Raw genomic sequence first — 15278 nt, forward strand, 5'->3', positions numbered from 1 at the left:
AGATTGGCATTTTCCTATTGCCTTCTTTAGAAACCAAATCCAAAGAATATAGTCATTCAGTGATTTAGGGTAAATCAGAGCTGTGGCAAAGATGGAGTCTCTTTTTGCAAAAGTTCTCATGTGAATTATACTCTAACTTCCATTTTAATTCTGACCTTAAATAAATATAAATATAATCCTAGACAAAATCCTTCATCTCTTTGCACATCCATTTTCTCATTTTTTAAAGATGAAATACCTCTACAATCTTACATTATTGTGCTGATGGATATAGATGGATGTAATACAGACATGAGGAACTCTGAGCTTGGAAAGCATGACAAATTATAGGGCAACAATGAGTCAAGGTCTCAAAAGTAAATAATATATATGTGGAGAAATGAGAACAAGCAGACAATAATTGCCCCATGGTGACTTGGTGCCTCATTGTGGTATGCATCTTAACTGTGCTATCTGGATTCAGTCAATAAAGAATCCAGTATGGTATTCCATATCTACTGGATTTTGTGTATAAAAAGCTTGCACTCTTCCTTTCCTCAAAGGTGAATTCATAAAGTCTATGCATGCAACCAAAATCAAGTGCTGGACACAAACCTAAATTTGGCAATGCAGACCCACTCGCAGACACTGAGGAAGACATATCTGATAATCTGTTTCCAAAATCCTATGAAGCAGTTCTACTCTGTTTTACACTTGATACCCTGAATTGGAATCCACTTGATTGCAACTGAAAACAACAAAATAACTCTGATAGATTGCATTTCCCTACCCAATGGAAAGCTCACTTCTTTACTCTCTTAACCAGCTGCCCTTGAATTGGCTTAGCCTCAATAACAACTCTGTGTATGTCAAACTACAACTGCGCACAATGAGGTTTTCAGTGGCTGAGGTTTCAGAAGTAAATCTTCAAGCCTGTTGATAGTCTCAAACCTCCAGTGTTCTAGTTATCAGTTGAGCACATTAACTATTTATGCCACCCAAGGGATTCATTTAGCCTCAAAAATGCCTTTTATATGCCTAATATGTAATGAAGGTTAAAAGTTAGAGGATATTTTGACATATGTATTTTGTATGTACTGCAAATATACCTATATTTGCAGTAGCATATGTAAAGACAAAGTTATGAAAACATCTTAACCAGAATCAAATACATTGAGAAACTTTGCATGCTTAGGGCCATAGTGTCAGGGGATATTTAGGATATTGACAAACATAGTCCATTGAAGACAATACTCTACGTCCTACTTGGTTAAGGAATGACTATAGTCATTTGGTTGAAGAACCTCAACCAGATGGATTGATAGAGTGTGTGTTGCAATGGGATTGAGTTTGTCAGAAACTATGAGAATGGTACAAGATAATACAGGGTTCAGATCTGTCATTCATAGGGTAACTCTGAGCCATGCTCTAACTGAGGACACCTAAAACTAACAACACGGCCATTTAGGATGCAACAATTAGTCTTTCTATGCCCAGAACATGAAGAAAACCTAGGCCATATGAAACAATTTACCCAAAGAGCTAATGGACCACACACTTCACAGCTTCTGTATCCTGGAAGAAGAAGAATTAGATAGTGCCCAACTACCACAACTGACCATTTCGTTTTAGATCACAAGATAAAGAATCGTATAGAGTAATAGAAAAAAATGCAGAGAAAATTTTAAATGTACATAATAGAGTCTGGCTATTCCAATCTGTAACTGAACTAATTTTTCAGCAAAACAGACAGCCTTATAATCGAAAAAGACTATCTATGAGAAACATAATCCTCAGAATAATTACAATAGCCCAAAAGAACAGCATTTGCCCTAAAACAAAGCTCAGGAGGAGAGTGGGAAAGAAGGAACAATGAAAACAAGAATAAGAAGGAGAAAGTGGGAAAAGTATTGCTACACTGAAGGATTTGAACTAATTTCATGAAACAAAAACCTATAAATTGTGGAATGGAAACCTCATTTTCTGTGTATATTTTCACCCAAACTACAATAACAAGGGAGGGAAGAAGTGGGAGTAGTCTATATTGAACTTCTGTTTCAACTTGTGTAGCAAGACTGAGCCCAGCACTGTCACTTTTACTGACCTTTAGAAACATCGTCAAGTAACTTGTAGACCACGGACTCACCTCTAGGATTGATGTCTGCACTTGGAGGATCTGTTCATGGCCTTTGAGCTGCCGAATGCAGATTTTGCAAGACAGCTGAGTGGTGGTGGGAGTGTAGCGCTCCAGGGAGAAGGCACAGTGCAGGGGCTGTCGGTTACTGCACCACACGCGGGAGAAGGGAACTTCCTGCAGGAGAGACAGGGAAAAGAAAAGGGACATGGTGCACACAGCCCAGCTAAGATAAGCAGGCAACAGGAGGGATTTAACAGTAATAATGACGATGATGATGAGAATGATCGTAGCAGAGATAATTGCCTAAGTGACTTCGGTGGAATTGTTCTAGAAATAATGTTCCAGCATATGCCAAGCAGCACAAAAGTAATTAATGTCAATTCCAATTGGTACCATTTGAATTCCAAAACCACACTGCAAGAGCTGAAATTTCAGTTGGTGACAGATGCACTTAGAAAGAATACCGAATATAGTTAATCATCTCCCCTCTCTCCCACTTAAATATATGCTCTGCTTTAGAAGACACCTATGATCCACATCTTTCCTAAATCTAAGATAGCATCTTCTCATTTAAAGGAATGTTGTGGAGAAGAACTGGCTGACTAAATTTATTTCCACACCACAAACATCTACAAAAACTTCACACATAATTGCACATCATCCTGCATAAAGATGAATACTTGCAGTAAAATTACAAATTCAACTATTTACCCCAGAGCAGTCTCATTTGCTAACTCCATACATAATCCATCCCATAATTATGGATATAATGCCTGTAAATGGTCAGATACTGTGCTAGCAGTTTCTAATCAGAAAAACAAGAATAAACAATAAGAAACAGCAAAAACTGGGTTTCTCCTCTCTCTCATAACATTTATAGGCAATTTACAGGCAAAAGTAGTTTTTACTAAATGGGAGGGAGAAAAGATTATAAAATCTACTTCAGTCATCTTTTTCTCCATTACTAGCCAATGGTTGCCACCAACTGGACTACACTCAGGCTTGTGACTTTATAATAACATAAAGCAGAGGGCAGTCACTCATGTTCTTTCATGTACTAAGTGGTCTCTCTTTCATTCATTAATTTGGCTGGGACCATTTAGCAATGATCATGTATACTCTAGTTACACCTATCCTCATCTTTTCCCCCTTATAGCATTACTTTTTCTGATCTTGCGGCTATAAATATAATTTAAACAAATACTAATCCAGAAAGGTGATGAAAGGTATATTAAGTTTGAAAGTTCGAGACTCTGAAGTGTGTTTGCTGCTGAGGCCTGCATATGCTGCAAGACCAACAGCCACAATTAAAATTCAGTCTATTCACTTGAGCTACGAGTTACCCCATCGAGCTATGCACACTGTTCTTGTCTCTTCCTTTATCATTTTCCTCATAAACATTCCCACACATTTTGGGTTGAATTTTCCCAAATCTAGCAACAAGGAGAGATTGATTATAGATTTCACCACTCTTCAAGGAAGAAATGCGGGAATCTAGTAAAATTTTTGCTCCTAACATGCATCTCAGTCATCAATATAAGGGCTTTTATTTGTTTCCTTTTTCTTAACCTTGAACCAAGTAAAGATACTGACATTCTGAAATCCCATCTCAGGAAGTAGAGAAATGTCTCAAAGAAAATCGATATGTATGACACTCAGTGATATTTCAGTGACATTCCTGCACAAGATGCAATCTGCTAGTATTCAAAGCTATCTACCCATTCCTAGTTTCCATACACATCAGGGGCTAGAAGCCTACAATCTAAATTTCACACATTTCCTGGATAGGAAAGTTTACATTTCAATGTTACTAATCAGAGACATCCATGTTAGGTATGGAAGGTAGAGGAGAAGAAAGAGAAAGCCACAATTGTTCATACAAGAAGGGAAACCCAAAGGCTTATTTATTGGGTTTGCAGTGTCTTTTCTACTTTTTCATTAGAATAATCTGTTGCAAGATTCTTTTCTGAAATTCCTAATTTTCCTGGTCTCGGAAAAGCCTTGTAGTCTTTTCCGGCCATGGTTCCCCTCACTCATTCACTGTCATCTAGTAGGAACCAACTTATGTTTGATTGACCCTCCACTGGGTTTTCAGAAACTTTTTACAAGAGAGTAGCCATCTCTTCCACACAGAGCCTCGGGTGGATTTGAACCTCCAAACAGGAGCTGCTTTTGGGTTAGCAGCACATTCCTGACTGACTATGCTCCTCGAGCTCCTAATCTGACTCCCTTACCCCTGCTAAGGATTTTGGCAGTACATCAATCAACCCTTTCATTAAATTTCTCTGCTATAAATCTCCCATTCTTGAAAGACCTTTACTGGCTTTTGTTTCCCTAGTTAAAATAATTATATAAGGAAACTACTGTGAATTGGAAGTTCTTTTGGAAAATTATATTAGCTGGGCAATTAGGAAATGTACCATGAGTGGATTGCACAAGGTGGTTGTCATCTATATGAAATTCTGAGAAACTTATGTTCATTAAAGAAGCTTTGGCTAGAGTAAACCTTGTTCATGCTTCAAGGCAAGATCATTCAATGGTCCGCCTTTACCAATGATTTCCTGTACAATGCATTTTCTTTTTAATTCAAGATTGTCTCAATTACTTTCCTGGAGACAATGAAGCAAAAGATACTTCTTAATGATGACACCTCCCTGAAACATTTCAAAACTCTCATTGCTGTCGAGACGTAACTGACCCACAGCCAATCTTCTATTGCATTTCTGAGGCTATTTTAATCATGTGGGAGGAAATTGTTCATTTTTCTCCCTTTGGAGAAAACCTGGGTTCGAACCATCAAGCTGTGACTTTTGGACTAATAATAGTATAAAGCACTCAAATTCCATCTGCATTAAATTTCATACCACATCAAAAGAAATAATACGCATTTACAAGCTCAGAATTTCTTTCTTGTGTAATCGGATCCTGTCAGTACTTATACCCTGGCCTATTCTTGCATTTAATGGGTATTTGTTACTTAATATCTCAGACTTCTCCACGACTCTGTTCAATCAATTCCTCAAGATCTTATCTGGTTATATATGCCCAGTTTTCATTTCTTTGCATGGATAATTCCAATAGCTATAAGTTATGTCTATCTTTGGCATTATAATTATTAGAAATTGTGTTATGTGCACTTTACTCCCGTTGTAATTTTAGTATTTGAAAATGAATTGTCACCATGTTTTACCTATTGTCTTTCTTCCCAAACGTTCCTATGTCCATTAGTGGTCTCTTCATTGGAATTGGTGTTCTTTTTCACTGCAGCTAATTAAAATGACCAAATAACAGGTCTTCTGCTCTTCAATCTCTACTCCATGAGTGCTGAGTGTTAGAACTTGCATGAAGAATGAAATAGGCAAGTTAACTGGCATTGACATTACTACTGATGTTTTTGTTTCCCTCTGACCATGTTATGACACAGTCATATAACCAGATAACCTAAAAACTCTCTATTTCCCTTGACTGTGTAGATCATAACAAACTGTGGCTGACTCTGAGAAGAATGGGAAGCCCAGAACATTTGATTGCGCTAATGCAAAACCTATACTTGGACCAAGAGGCAGTCGTCAGAACAGAGCAAGGAAACACTACATGGTTCAAAATTGGGAAGGGTATATGCCAGACCTGTATCCTGTCTCCATACATTTTCAATCTTTATGCAGAACAGGTTATCCAGGAGAAATGCGGCATCAGGACTGGAGGAAGAATCATGAACAATCTGCCTTATGCAGATGACACAACCTTGCTTGCTGAAACTGAAGAGGACCTGAAACACTTGTTGTGGAAGGTCAGGGACTGCAGTCTTCAGTACGGATTGAGGCTCAATACCAAAAAATAAAGATTCTCACCACTTGGCTGATTGTCAGCCTCATAATGGATGGAAGAGATTGAGATTGCTCACAGTTTTGGTTTGCTTGGCTCCATAGTCAGTACTCTTGGCACCAGCAGCCAAGAAATTTTAAAAAAAAGTATTGCAATGGGAAAGTCAGCAGTTAGAGACCTAAGGATGTCAGTATGGAGACTAAGGTGTGCCTAATACATGCCATGGTCTTTTCAATCACTTGCTATGCACCAGAGAGCTGGACAAAAACTAGGGATGATAGAAGGAGAATTGATGCCTTTCAGCTGTGATGCTTGAGAAGTGTATTGAATATACCATGGACTGCTAGGAGAACAAATAGGTTTGTCCTGGAGAGGGTGAAGCTGGACTGCTCCTTGGAGGCAAGGATTCTGAAGCTTCGTCTGAAATACTTTGGGCATGTTGCAAGGAGAGTCCAGTCCTTGGAGAGGGACCTCATGTTTGGGAGGGTGGAGGGACAGAGCAGGAGAGGAAGATCCTCAGTGAGATGGATTGATTCAGTGACTGGGGTAATTGGGCAAGATGTGTCGGAGATGGTGAGATTGGCACAGGAAATGGCAGAGTTTAGGACTGCTGTACATAGGGTCGCTATGAGTCATAGACAACAAGAACAAAATTACTTTGTGAGAAAAACATGGCCCCTTCTTTCCTATCATGTTAAATCTAGCTGCTCTCTGCTTGATCTCCATGGGTTTCTTTTGGCCTTTGGACTGTCCTCCTGTCCTCACACTTTTCTGATTTCTGTTCGTTCACAAATGAATTCTATTTGAGAAATCATTACCTTTTTAAAATAAAGTCACTTTGAATGCGATTTTTTTTTAATTCAAGAAACTATAATAGATGGCTCTGAAATTAACAGTTTCTTTTATCTAGGTCAAAGTTTTATTTTCCCCCTTTCTTTGTAAAATTGAACACTGAGTCACAATGTTGCTTGCTGCAGACAGTCAAGGACTGCAGTCTTCAGTATGGATTGAAGCTCAATGTCAAGAAGACAAAGATTCTCACCACTGGACCAATTGGCAGTATCAGGATGGATGGTGAAGAGATTGAGATTGTTAACAACTTTAGTCTGCTTGGCTGCACGGTCAACACTCTTGGCACCAGTAGCCAGGAAATAAAAAAACATATTGCGTTAATGGTTGGCTACCCAATGCGGACTGAGAGTGGGGTGGAGCTCCCCGATTGAACAAGCGTGGAAGGAGGAGTGGCATCCACTTCCATAATAGCTTGCCTCCAGAAACCCTGTGAACTTGGAGAGAGAATGAAAGGCACCCAAGCGTCAAGGACTCTCCTTCATAAGGTTGCTATGAGTCGCCTGCGACTCGAAGGCACTTAACAACAACAACAACATTGCGATGGGAAAGTATGCTGTTAGGGACCTCTCCAGGGTACTGAATAGCAATGGTGTTACTCTGGAGACTAAGGTGCGTCTGATCCAGGCTATGGTCTTTGAAATCACTTGTTATGCATCAGAGAGTTGGACAATGACTAAGGAGGATAGAAGGAGAATTGATGTCTTTGATCTGTGGTGCTGGAGACAAGTACTGAATGTACCCTGGACTGCCAAGAAAACAAACAGATTCACCCTGGAGAGGGTTAAACCAGGCTGCTCCTTAGAGGCAAGGATTCGGAGGCTTCATCTGACATACTTTGGACATGTTGTAAGGAGAGACAGGTCCTTGGAGAGGGACATCATGCTTGGGAGGGTAGAGGGATGGCACAGAAGGGGAAGACCCTCTGTGAAGTGGATTGATTCAGTGACTGGGGTAATCAGGATAGCTGTGTCAGAAGCAGTGAGATTGGCACAGGATAGAGCAAGGTTTAGGGCTGTTGTACATAATAATCATTATGAGTTGCAAGTGACTCGATGGCACATAACAAGAAAAACAACAATCATTATGCTAAAATACAAGTGTGTGGACTTCAGGGCTATATTATATCAAGTTCGAAGCCTTTAGGAAAGTCTATCTTTTCTGTACTGGATTAGAATCTTGATTAATACTCCCATTCATGGTAAAAAAAAATATGCTTATCTCTTACCTAAAAGTTTCTGCTAAATTTTCTGTATTTTCCCTTGGAAATACTGGAACAATGGTTAAGTGGGTAATGCTCACCAGAGAGATAATCTTTCCTCATACAAATACAGGGAGCTCTGTAGAGCTCCATAGAGAGTTTTATTGGTAACCGACAGGCTGCAATTCTCTGACAGTTCGAATCTATGCGGGGCTTCTCAGGAGAAAGATGCGCAATCTTGTGTCGTTTACAGCCTCCCAGAACCCACTGCAATGTCAGCTATGATTTGGTTCCAGCTCACTGGCAATGAATTTTTGAGTTATAGAAATACATGACAATCAGCACTAAAATTTCTTTTTGTTTTCTCTTTCCATTCCACTACACACAATCAAAGCAGCTTTTAAAAGTTTGATTTTGACAGTATCAAAAGAATAGTTCTTTTTATTATTGACTTGAATAGCAGCTGCCAATAGTGCTCAACAAAACACTTAAACTAATAGGTTTGGAAGCATAGCGATTAGTGTGTTTTCAAGGCAATCATCTTTGCTTTCATTTATTAGTACACACACACAAGATGCTCATAGAGCTGACTGGAATGATGGGAAAAGTAATATGGGAGGGCAAAGTGCAGCAAAGTTACAAGTGTTTAAAGAATTCTGGAAATGTTTTAGTTTTGATTCCCATTATAATTAGGTTCCTAGCAGATGGAGAGAATTTAAATCATATCCTAGTAGGAAACAGACACTGAGTTCTCCAAGATACACAACATGCTGAAAAAGACAGTTGCTTTTATCCTAGGGAGATGACAGCCTGGCTTTGTGGTTGTTGAATATATAAAAAAATAATATTGTATACTGTTCATTACAGCTTTCCTCTCCCAGAGTGAGCAAAGAATAAAGGGGAACATAATTAAATGGTTTGGTTCCAACAGTCCATGGAAAGCAGTTATTTACCTATAAGGGAAAGGTTGCTAAATCTGGAGAGGTGAAAATGGCTTATCTTTAATTGTGGTAGAGGCTTAAATGCTGGGCAGAAAAGTGTTGTTGTGTTGTTTTTGTTGTGTGCCCTCAGACAAAATCGACCCATAGCTGAACCTCCAACAGGTTTTCCGAGGTAGTTAACTGTATGTGAATAGATTGCCCATCCTTCTCTGAGGAGCAGCTCATGTATTCAAACCATGTGCCTTTGGGACTGCAGTGCAGTGTCTTACCTCTAATCCATTAGAGAGAAGAAACTGAGTTATAGTTAATTGTTTATTTTTATAGGAACAGCATTGTGGGTGTCTGTTTTGTCATTATTTAGATTAACAAGTACTAGTGTAATGTCAAGAAGACAAAGATTCTCACCACTGGACCAATTGGCAGCATCAGGATGGATGGTGAAGAGATTGAGATAATTCACAGCTTTAGTCGGCTTGGCTCCACAATCAACACTCTTGGCACCAGCAGCCAGGAAATTAAAAGACGTATTGCGATGGGAAAGTCTGCTGTTAGGGACCTCTCCAAAGTACTGAAGAGCAATGGTGTCTCTCTGGAGACTAAGGTGTGTCTGGTACAGGCCATGGTCTTTGCAATCACTTGTTATGTGTCGGAGAGCTGGCCAATGACCAGGGAGGATAGAAGGAGAATTGACGCTTTTGAGCTTGGGTGTTGGAGAATAGTGTTGAGGGTACCATGGACTGCTAAGAAAACAGATTCATCCTGGAAAGGGTTAAACCAGGCTACTCCCTGGAGGCAAGGATTCTGAGGCTTCGTCTGACACACTTTGGTCATGTTGTAAGGACAGACTGGTCCTTGGAGAAGGACATCATGCTTGGGAGGGTGGAGGGGAGGCACCGGAGGGGAAGGCCCACTGGGAGGTAGATTGATTCAGTGACTGGGGCAATCAGAATGAGTGTGTCGAAGACAATGAGATTGGCACAGGACACAGCAGAGTTTAGAGCTGTTGTACATAGGGTCGCTATGAGTCGCAAGCAACTCGATGGCACATAATAACAGCAACGACAACAGTATATTGGGACCCCCTAAGAACTCCTCTCACCCAACAGATGCAGCATTGTATTCACTAAATTATCAATAACTTCAAGAACTTAAGCCAGTAATACCTAAAATTAATGGTTACTTTTCCTATTATGTAGAATCTCATGACATACCTCTGGACCGACATTGAACTCTCCTCATTATCTAAACCTTTTCCAGCTACTTTATTTTAAGTGGTAGGACAAACATTCTAGGTACTGATAATACATTTGTAACCTCCCAGGCCTGTACCAACCTCGGGAATTCCATGTTTCCTAAGAAAAAAATTGGAATATTTTCTGCAAGGGTAGGCATTGAGTATCACCTGGAATATGTCAAATTCCAGATTCCTCGTTTGGAATTTGAGGAAAGCAACGATGATTGAGATGGCAAAAGATGCTAGAGGTCTCTTCTGAATTGAGTTGGAAGATGACAGGGAGAATTACTAGTTGAAAGGGAGACTTATATATGATGTCAGAATAGTGTGATTTTCTGTCTCCTCAATAGCTCTTCGGTATAACAAGAAAAAGGCCTGTTAGTTCCTAACCACTAAGCCCTAATGAAAAGCCATTCTGCATTATCTACGCCAAGTTTGTCAGTGCACACAATGTTCTACATGAGGTTCAAGCAGGTTGAACACAAACCCTCCCCAAAGTGCTGGCATCTAATGCCTGGAGCAAACACAGCATGGCCATTAAGCCAAATGCAATATGCATTACGCATTCACACAATCCAGAGGATTGTAATGATGACAGGGGCAAGGAAATTGGTGGGTAGGCGTGGTGAAGAGGAAGGGGGAATAGAGGCAAGCCATTTGTGGGTAGAAAAAAAATAAAGTGAAATAAAAACGCATTGGCAAACCTCCTGGTGCAGAGAAAATTAAATTGTTTCTCAGCTTTCCAAGACTTTCAAATTATACTCAATTACAAAAGGCAAATATTTATACACATTCACAACCTCTCTGCAATCCAGCCATCCCAGAAGTAAAATGTGTTGAGTTTTTTTATTGCAAGCCAATGCCCTTTGCAATGTCCCTGTTGCATCCTAGTAGGTCAGAAGGCATTTAGCGTGTCAAGTCTTTTCTGTCCAGGATTCCATTTGGAATCCCTCATGTTAAGTGCTACTGTAAGATAATAGTTCTTTCTTCTGAGTTTTTATCCCTGAGCCATAAACTTAATGGTTACTTCGGACAGATTCACTCACTTTAAATCCAGAGAAGTAAAGCCCTTATAACCTAAAAAATTAATAAAGAGACATTAGAATGACTATCAGGACTTGCTTTAACAATACCCTGAAGTTCAATTTAAGCTTGAAACTTTGAATATTCCTTACTGGAAAACAGCCACCTATATATCAAGTATCATAAACAATACACTTAGTCATAGGAAATATTTCTTCATAAGGAAATGTGCTGAATGTGCCAAAAAACAAAAATTTGTCAAGAGTCGTGAGAGATGTTCTTGTTGCTTTGAATGCACTAAAACAGCACAGAGTGGGGCAATTCCCAAGACAACGAGAAGTCTAAAAAAGTAAACATAAAAGTGCAGCCTTGTCCATCGTGGGAATTCTAAATTTTAGCAGTTGAAAGGGTTGGTGGTTCACTTTTCTTCTTAATCCCACGCGGCAATCAGAGTTTTCTCTTTGCGGTTTGGTCTGTCTCCATTCTGACAGGCCGGCATACTTAGTGTATAGTTGTAAAGATTTAAAGAAAAAAAAAATAGAAGAGTGCAGCAAGGATGGAAAGGTTAGGAAGCCCACAGGACTCTGCAGGTTATGCTGATGGGCAGAACAAAGACTTCTGGAACCCTCCTGTGATTCCAGATCAATATGAATCCACCAGAAGCTTCTCCAGAGTTTTGGAAACATTCTGTCACTTGAAGCACAGATGCCTCTGGCTTAAGAACCTATAACATATTAGCTAGCTTCTTCCTGCGACAATGCTTTTATCACGAGATCTTTTACAGAATTCAGTAGCAGGGTCTCCAATGAGTAGGATAGTTTTTCATGCTATGCAGATGGTTTAAAAAAATATCTGTGAACATGGTAAAAAAAAGAATTCTAAATCACCTTACAATAGTAAAAAAGTTTCAATTAAAAAGGATGTGAACAGTAATGTACAAACCTCTTTATTGTCAAAAGGGTTCTAAATGGGATTCAAGAGAGCTCTTGTGGTCTAGTTGTAAGGATTTGTACTGTCAATCCAAAGGCACTTGGTTCAAATCCACCAGTTGCTATGTGGGAGAAAGATGAGCAATCTCCTCCTGTGCAATTTTACAGCCTCTGAAAACTGACTAGAGGGTTAACTATGAGTGGGTTCTGACAAAACAAGAACAACAACAACGAGGCTTCTGTTGCTTCAACTTATTTCTTCTCATGTTGTTTAATTTATCTTGGCAGCATTCACTTCATGTAATAAGAGCAGAGTCTCTTGCTTACACCTAACGTAGCTCTCCAAATAAAAACTACCACACTGAGAAAATTTCTCGCAATGTTCATCATTGTTGCTTGCCATTAAAATATAATCTTGTAACGAAGTTATTTTAATAAACCGGTCAATGAACATATCTTGTTCTAAGTTGTTGTTCAGTAAACATCTTCATTATTTCTTGGGCAACTATGCAGAGGAGAAAGGAAAGATTTCATGGTACCTGGTAGACAATCAGTTTTGCCTTACTTGTTAAAAAATCTTAGGAACATCAGACAATATGTTTCATTTCCTGTGAACAGCCAAAATGGCTACAATTCTCTAAAGGTTTTAAAAATTAAATCTATATCTCAAAAAGGAGAAAGAAAATCAAGAGGGCCCTCATCAGGACTGATGATATATTTGTTTGTTTAAGCAAAAATCTTTGTTTAGAAACCCATTGACCAGTACCTGGCATGCAGTGAAAGGTTTAATTCTCCAGAGGAATGGGGGGATATCAAGGACAGAAATCTGAAGACTAAAGGTATTTCCTCTGAAATGCAGCAACTTTGGTTCTTCCAGTAGCTGTCCACCTTGATGCCTTTCATCTGAAACTACTTCCTATAAGAGAAAAGAAAAAAAGGAAAGAAAGAAAACAGGGTAATAATGAAGCATTCCATTTTTTCTACATTTGTTACCTATAGTTAACACATATCCTTACACCATGTATCTCCTAGATACAGACAAACCTGTATGCACTTTCTTTCTATTTCCCTTCTCATTGCAAGGGTCAGGACGAAAGACTAAAATTCAGATAGGCATTTGCTCAGGAAGAAGAAGAAAAAAATTCATAGCCTTTTATGTATGTTGTACCTTTCTTTGAAAGGAAAATAATTCTTGTTCCATATGAATTGTAATATGTTGAATTTTCACAATTGTGTGAATTATATTCTAATAAAACCAAGTAAGTCTTCTCACCTAACCTAACACAACACCATATATATCTATTTAAGTGTAGAAACCTCCACCTTCCAATCTGGTTCAATTGTCCTCTAGCAAAACAGGCATTATCTGATATTTATTGATTTCTTTTGATTAAAAAAATAAATGCTGAAGAATACACACATTTTTTAGTAATTTTAACAGAGTTATTAAATCAACAGGCCAAGAAAAATGAACTTGCTTATCGAGTTAGTTTTATCTCTGAAAAAAATTAATTCCTGAGGTATGTATTTTTGTATCTTTCAGTGAGAAATCTTTGCAGTTTTATCAAATATGAACATAATTCACATACATTTGACTGAGTATACTAATTGGTTTCACTTTTGTAGTGTTTTAGAATCACATTGGAGTGCTATAGGACATGTGATACAATAGAACATAATAATGCATTTTGTAAAGTGTGAGATAAGACAAAACTTTAAATGTTATTGTAGATTAGAAATCTTCCTAAATTCATTTTTAAAATCACTAATTGACTCACCATTTTCTTGAAGAAATAAAATAAATAAGAAAACAGAAATCCTTTAATTATGTCCTATAATCATCTCAGGTTGTAAATATAGACAAATAGGTTTATAAATACATAAAATTAAAATATAAATTATCAATGAATAGAAGCAGCCTTAGAGGTTATCTAAGGGAGCTCTTGTGGCCTAAGGGTAAGCAGCGGTGCTGCAATTTCAAAGGCATGGGATTCAAATTCACCAGCTGCTCCATGGAAGAAGGATGGGCAACCTCCTACCAAGTGGTTTGTTGCTGTTGTTGCTGTATACTGTAGAGAGGGACTGACCCATACCTGACCCTCCCGTGGGTTTTCAGAGACAGTTTTATTTGCACAGGAAGAGACTGACCATCTTTCTCCCACAGAGCAGATGATGGCCTCGAACCACATGCCTTTAGGATTGTTACCTTATCACTAGACCACCAGAGCTCCCTCTCCATGTGGTTTATCACCACTGAAAATCTGCTGGAGGGTCAGCTATAGGTTAGTTCAAACCTGAAGGCACACAACAACAGAGGTTATCTCACCCATCTCTTCTTGCCTACATTTACAATGATATTTCTGAGTAAGGAACTGTCTAGTTGTATCCTTTACATATACATGAACTTTTACTAGATTGTTAGGGTCTTTTTTTCAGGATTAAATTATTCCGTTCCAATGCCTTCCTTCAGCATTTCACTCTTAGAGCACAGAAGTGTATTTTAGGGATTCTTCAGATCAGTACAGTCCAAGAAAATTTTCTGTAATGTTGGAAATGTTCTCAATCTGCATTTTCCAAGATGGTGGACACAAGCCATGAGTGGCTATTAAGCATTTGCATATGGTTGAAGTAACTAAGGAGTCAAAATTTTCATTTTAATTCATTTTTCACATGTGATAGTGACTACTATTCTAGGTCACATTCCAGTAGGTGATTCATGATGTCGTGGGTTTAAGATTTGGGCATAGTAATGTAGCAATTCCAAAGAAGGGTGACCCAACTGAGTGTGGAAACTACAGAACAATAGTATTGATTTCACATGCAAGCAACCAAAGATTATCCAAAAATGACTGGAATCAGCAGAGAAGTGCCAGAAATCCAGGCTGGGTTTAAAAGGGGTCATGGTACTAGGGATATTGTAGCCAATATTAGATGGATCTTAGCTGAAAGCAGAGAATACCAGAAGAATGTCTATCTGTGTTACATTGATTATGCAAAGGCATTTGATTGAGTGGATCATAACAAACTGTGGCTGACTCTGAGAAGAATGGGAATCCCAGAACATTTACTCGTGCTAATGCGAAACCTATACTTGGACCAAGAGGCAGTCGTCAGAACAGAGCAGGGCAACACTGAATGGTTCAAAATTGGGAAGGGTGTA

At 38.8% G+C, this 15278-nt stretch overlaps 1 protein-coding gene across 1 annotated transcript in view; it reads right to left on the minus strand.

Moving 5' to 3' along the window:
• Window positions 1–15278, minus strand: part of UNC5D (unc-5 homolog D (C. elegans)) — a gene marked incomplete at its 5' end in the record, with an annotated part of 423355 nt that overhangs the window by 32639 nt on the left and 375438 nt on the right. The window contains 2 exons of the mRNA XM_006896652.1: window positions 2126–2290; window positions 12885–13034. Coding sequence (XP_006896714.1) covers window positions 2126–2290; window positions 12885–13034 — 315 coding nt within the window. The remainder of the gene's footprint in view (window positions 1–2125; window positions 2291–12884; window positions 13035–15278) is intronic.

Source organism: Elephantulus edwardii, unplaced genomic scaffold (genome assembly GCF_000299155.1).
Source record: "Elephantulus edwardii isolate Elephantulus edwardi_28Jun2011 unplaced genomic scaffold, EleEdw1.0 scaffold00187, whole genome shotgun sequence".
NCBI classification, from domain to species: Eukaryota; Metazoa; Chordata; class Mammalia; order Macroscelidea; family Macroscelididae; genus Elephantulus; species Elephantulus edwardii.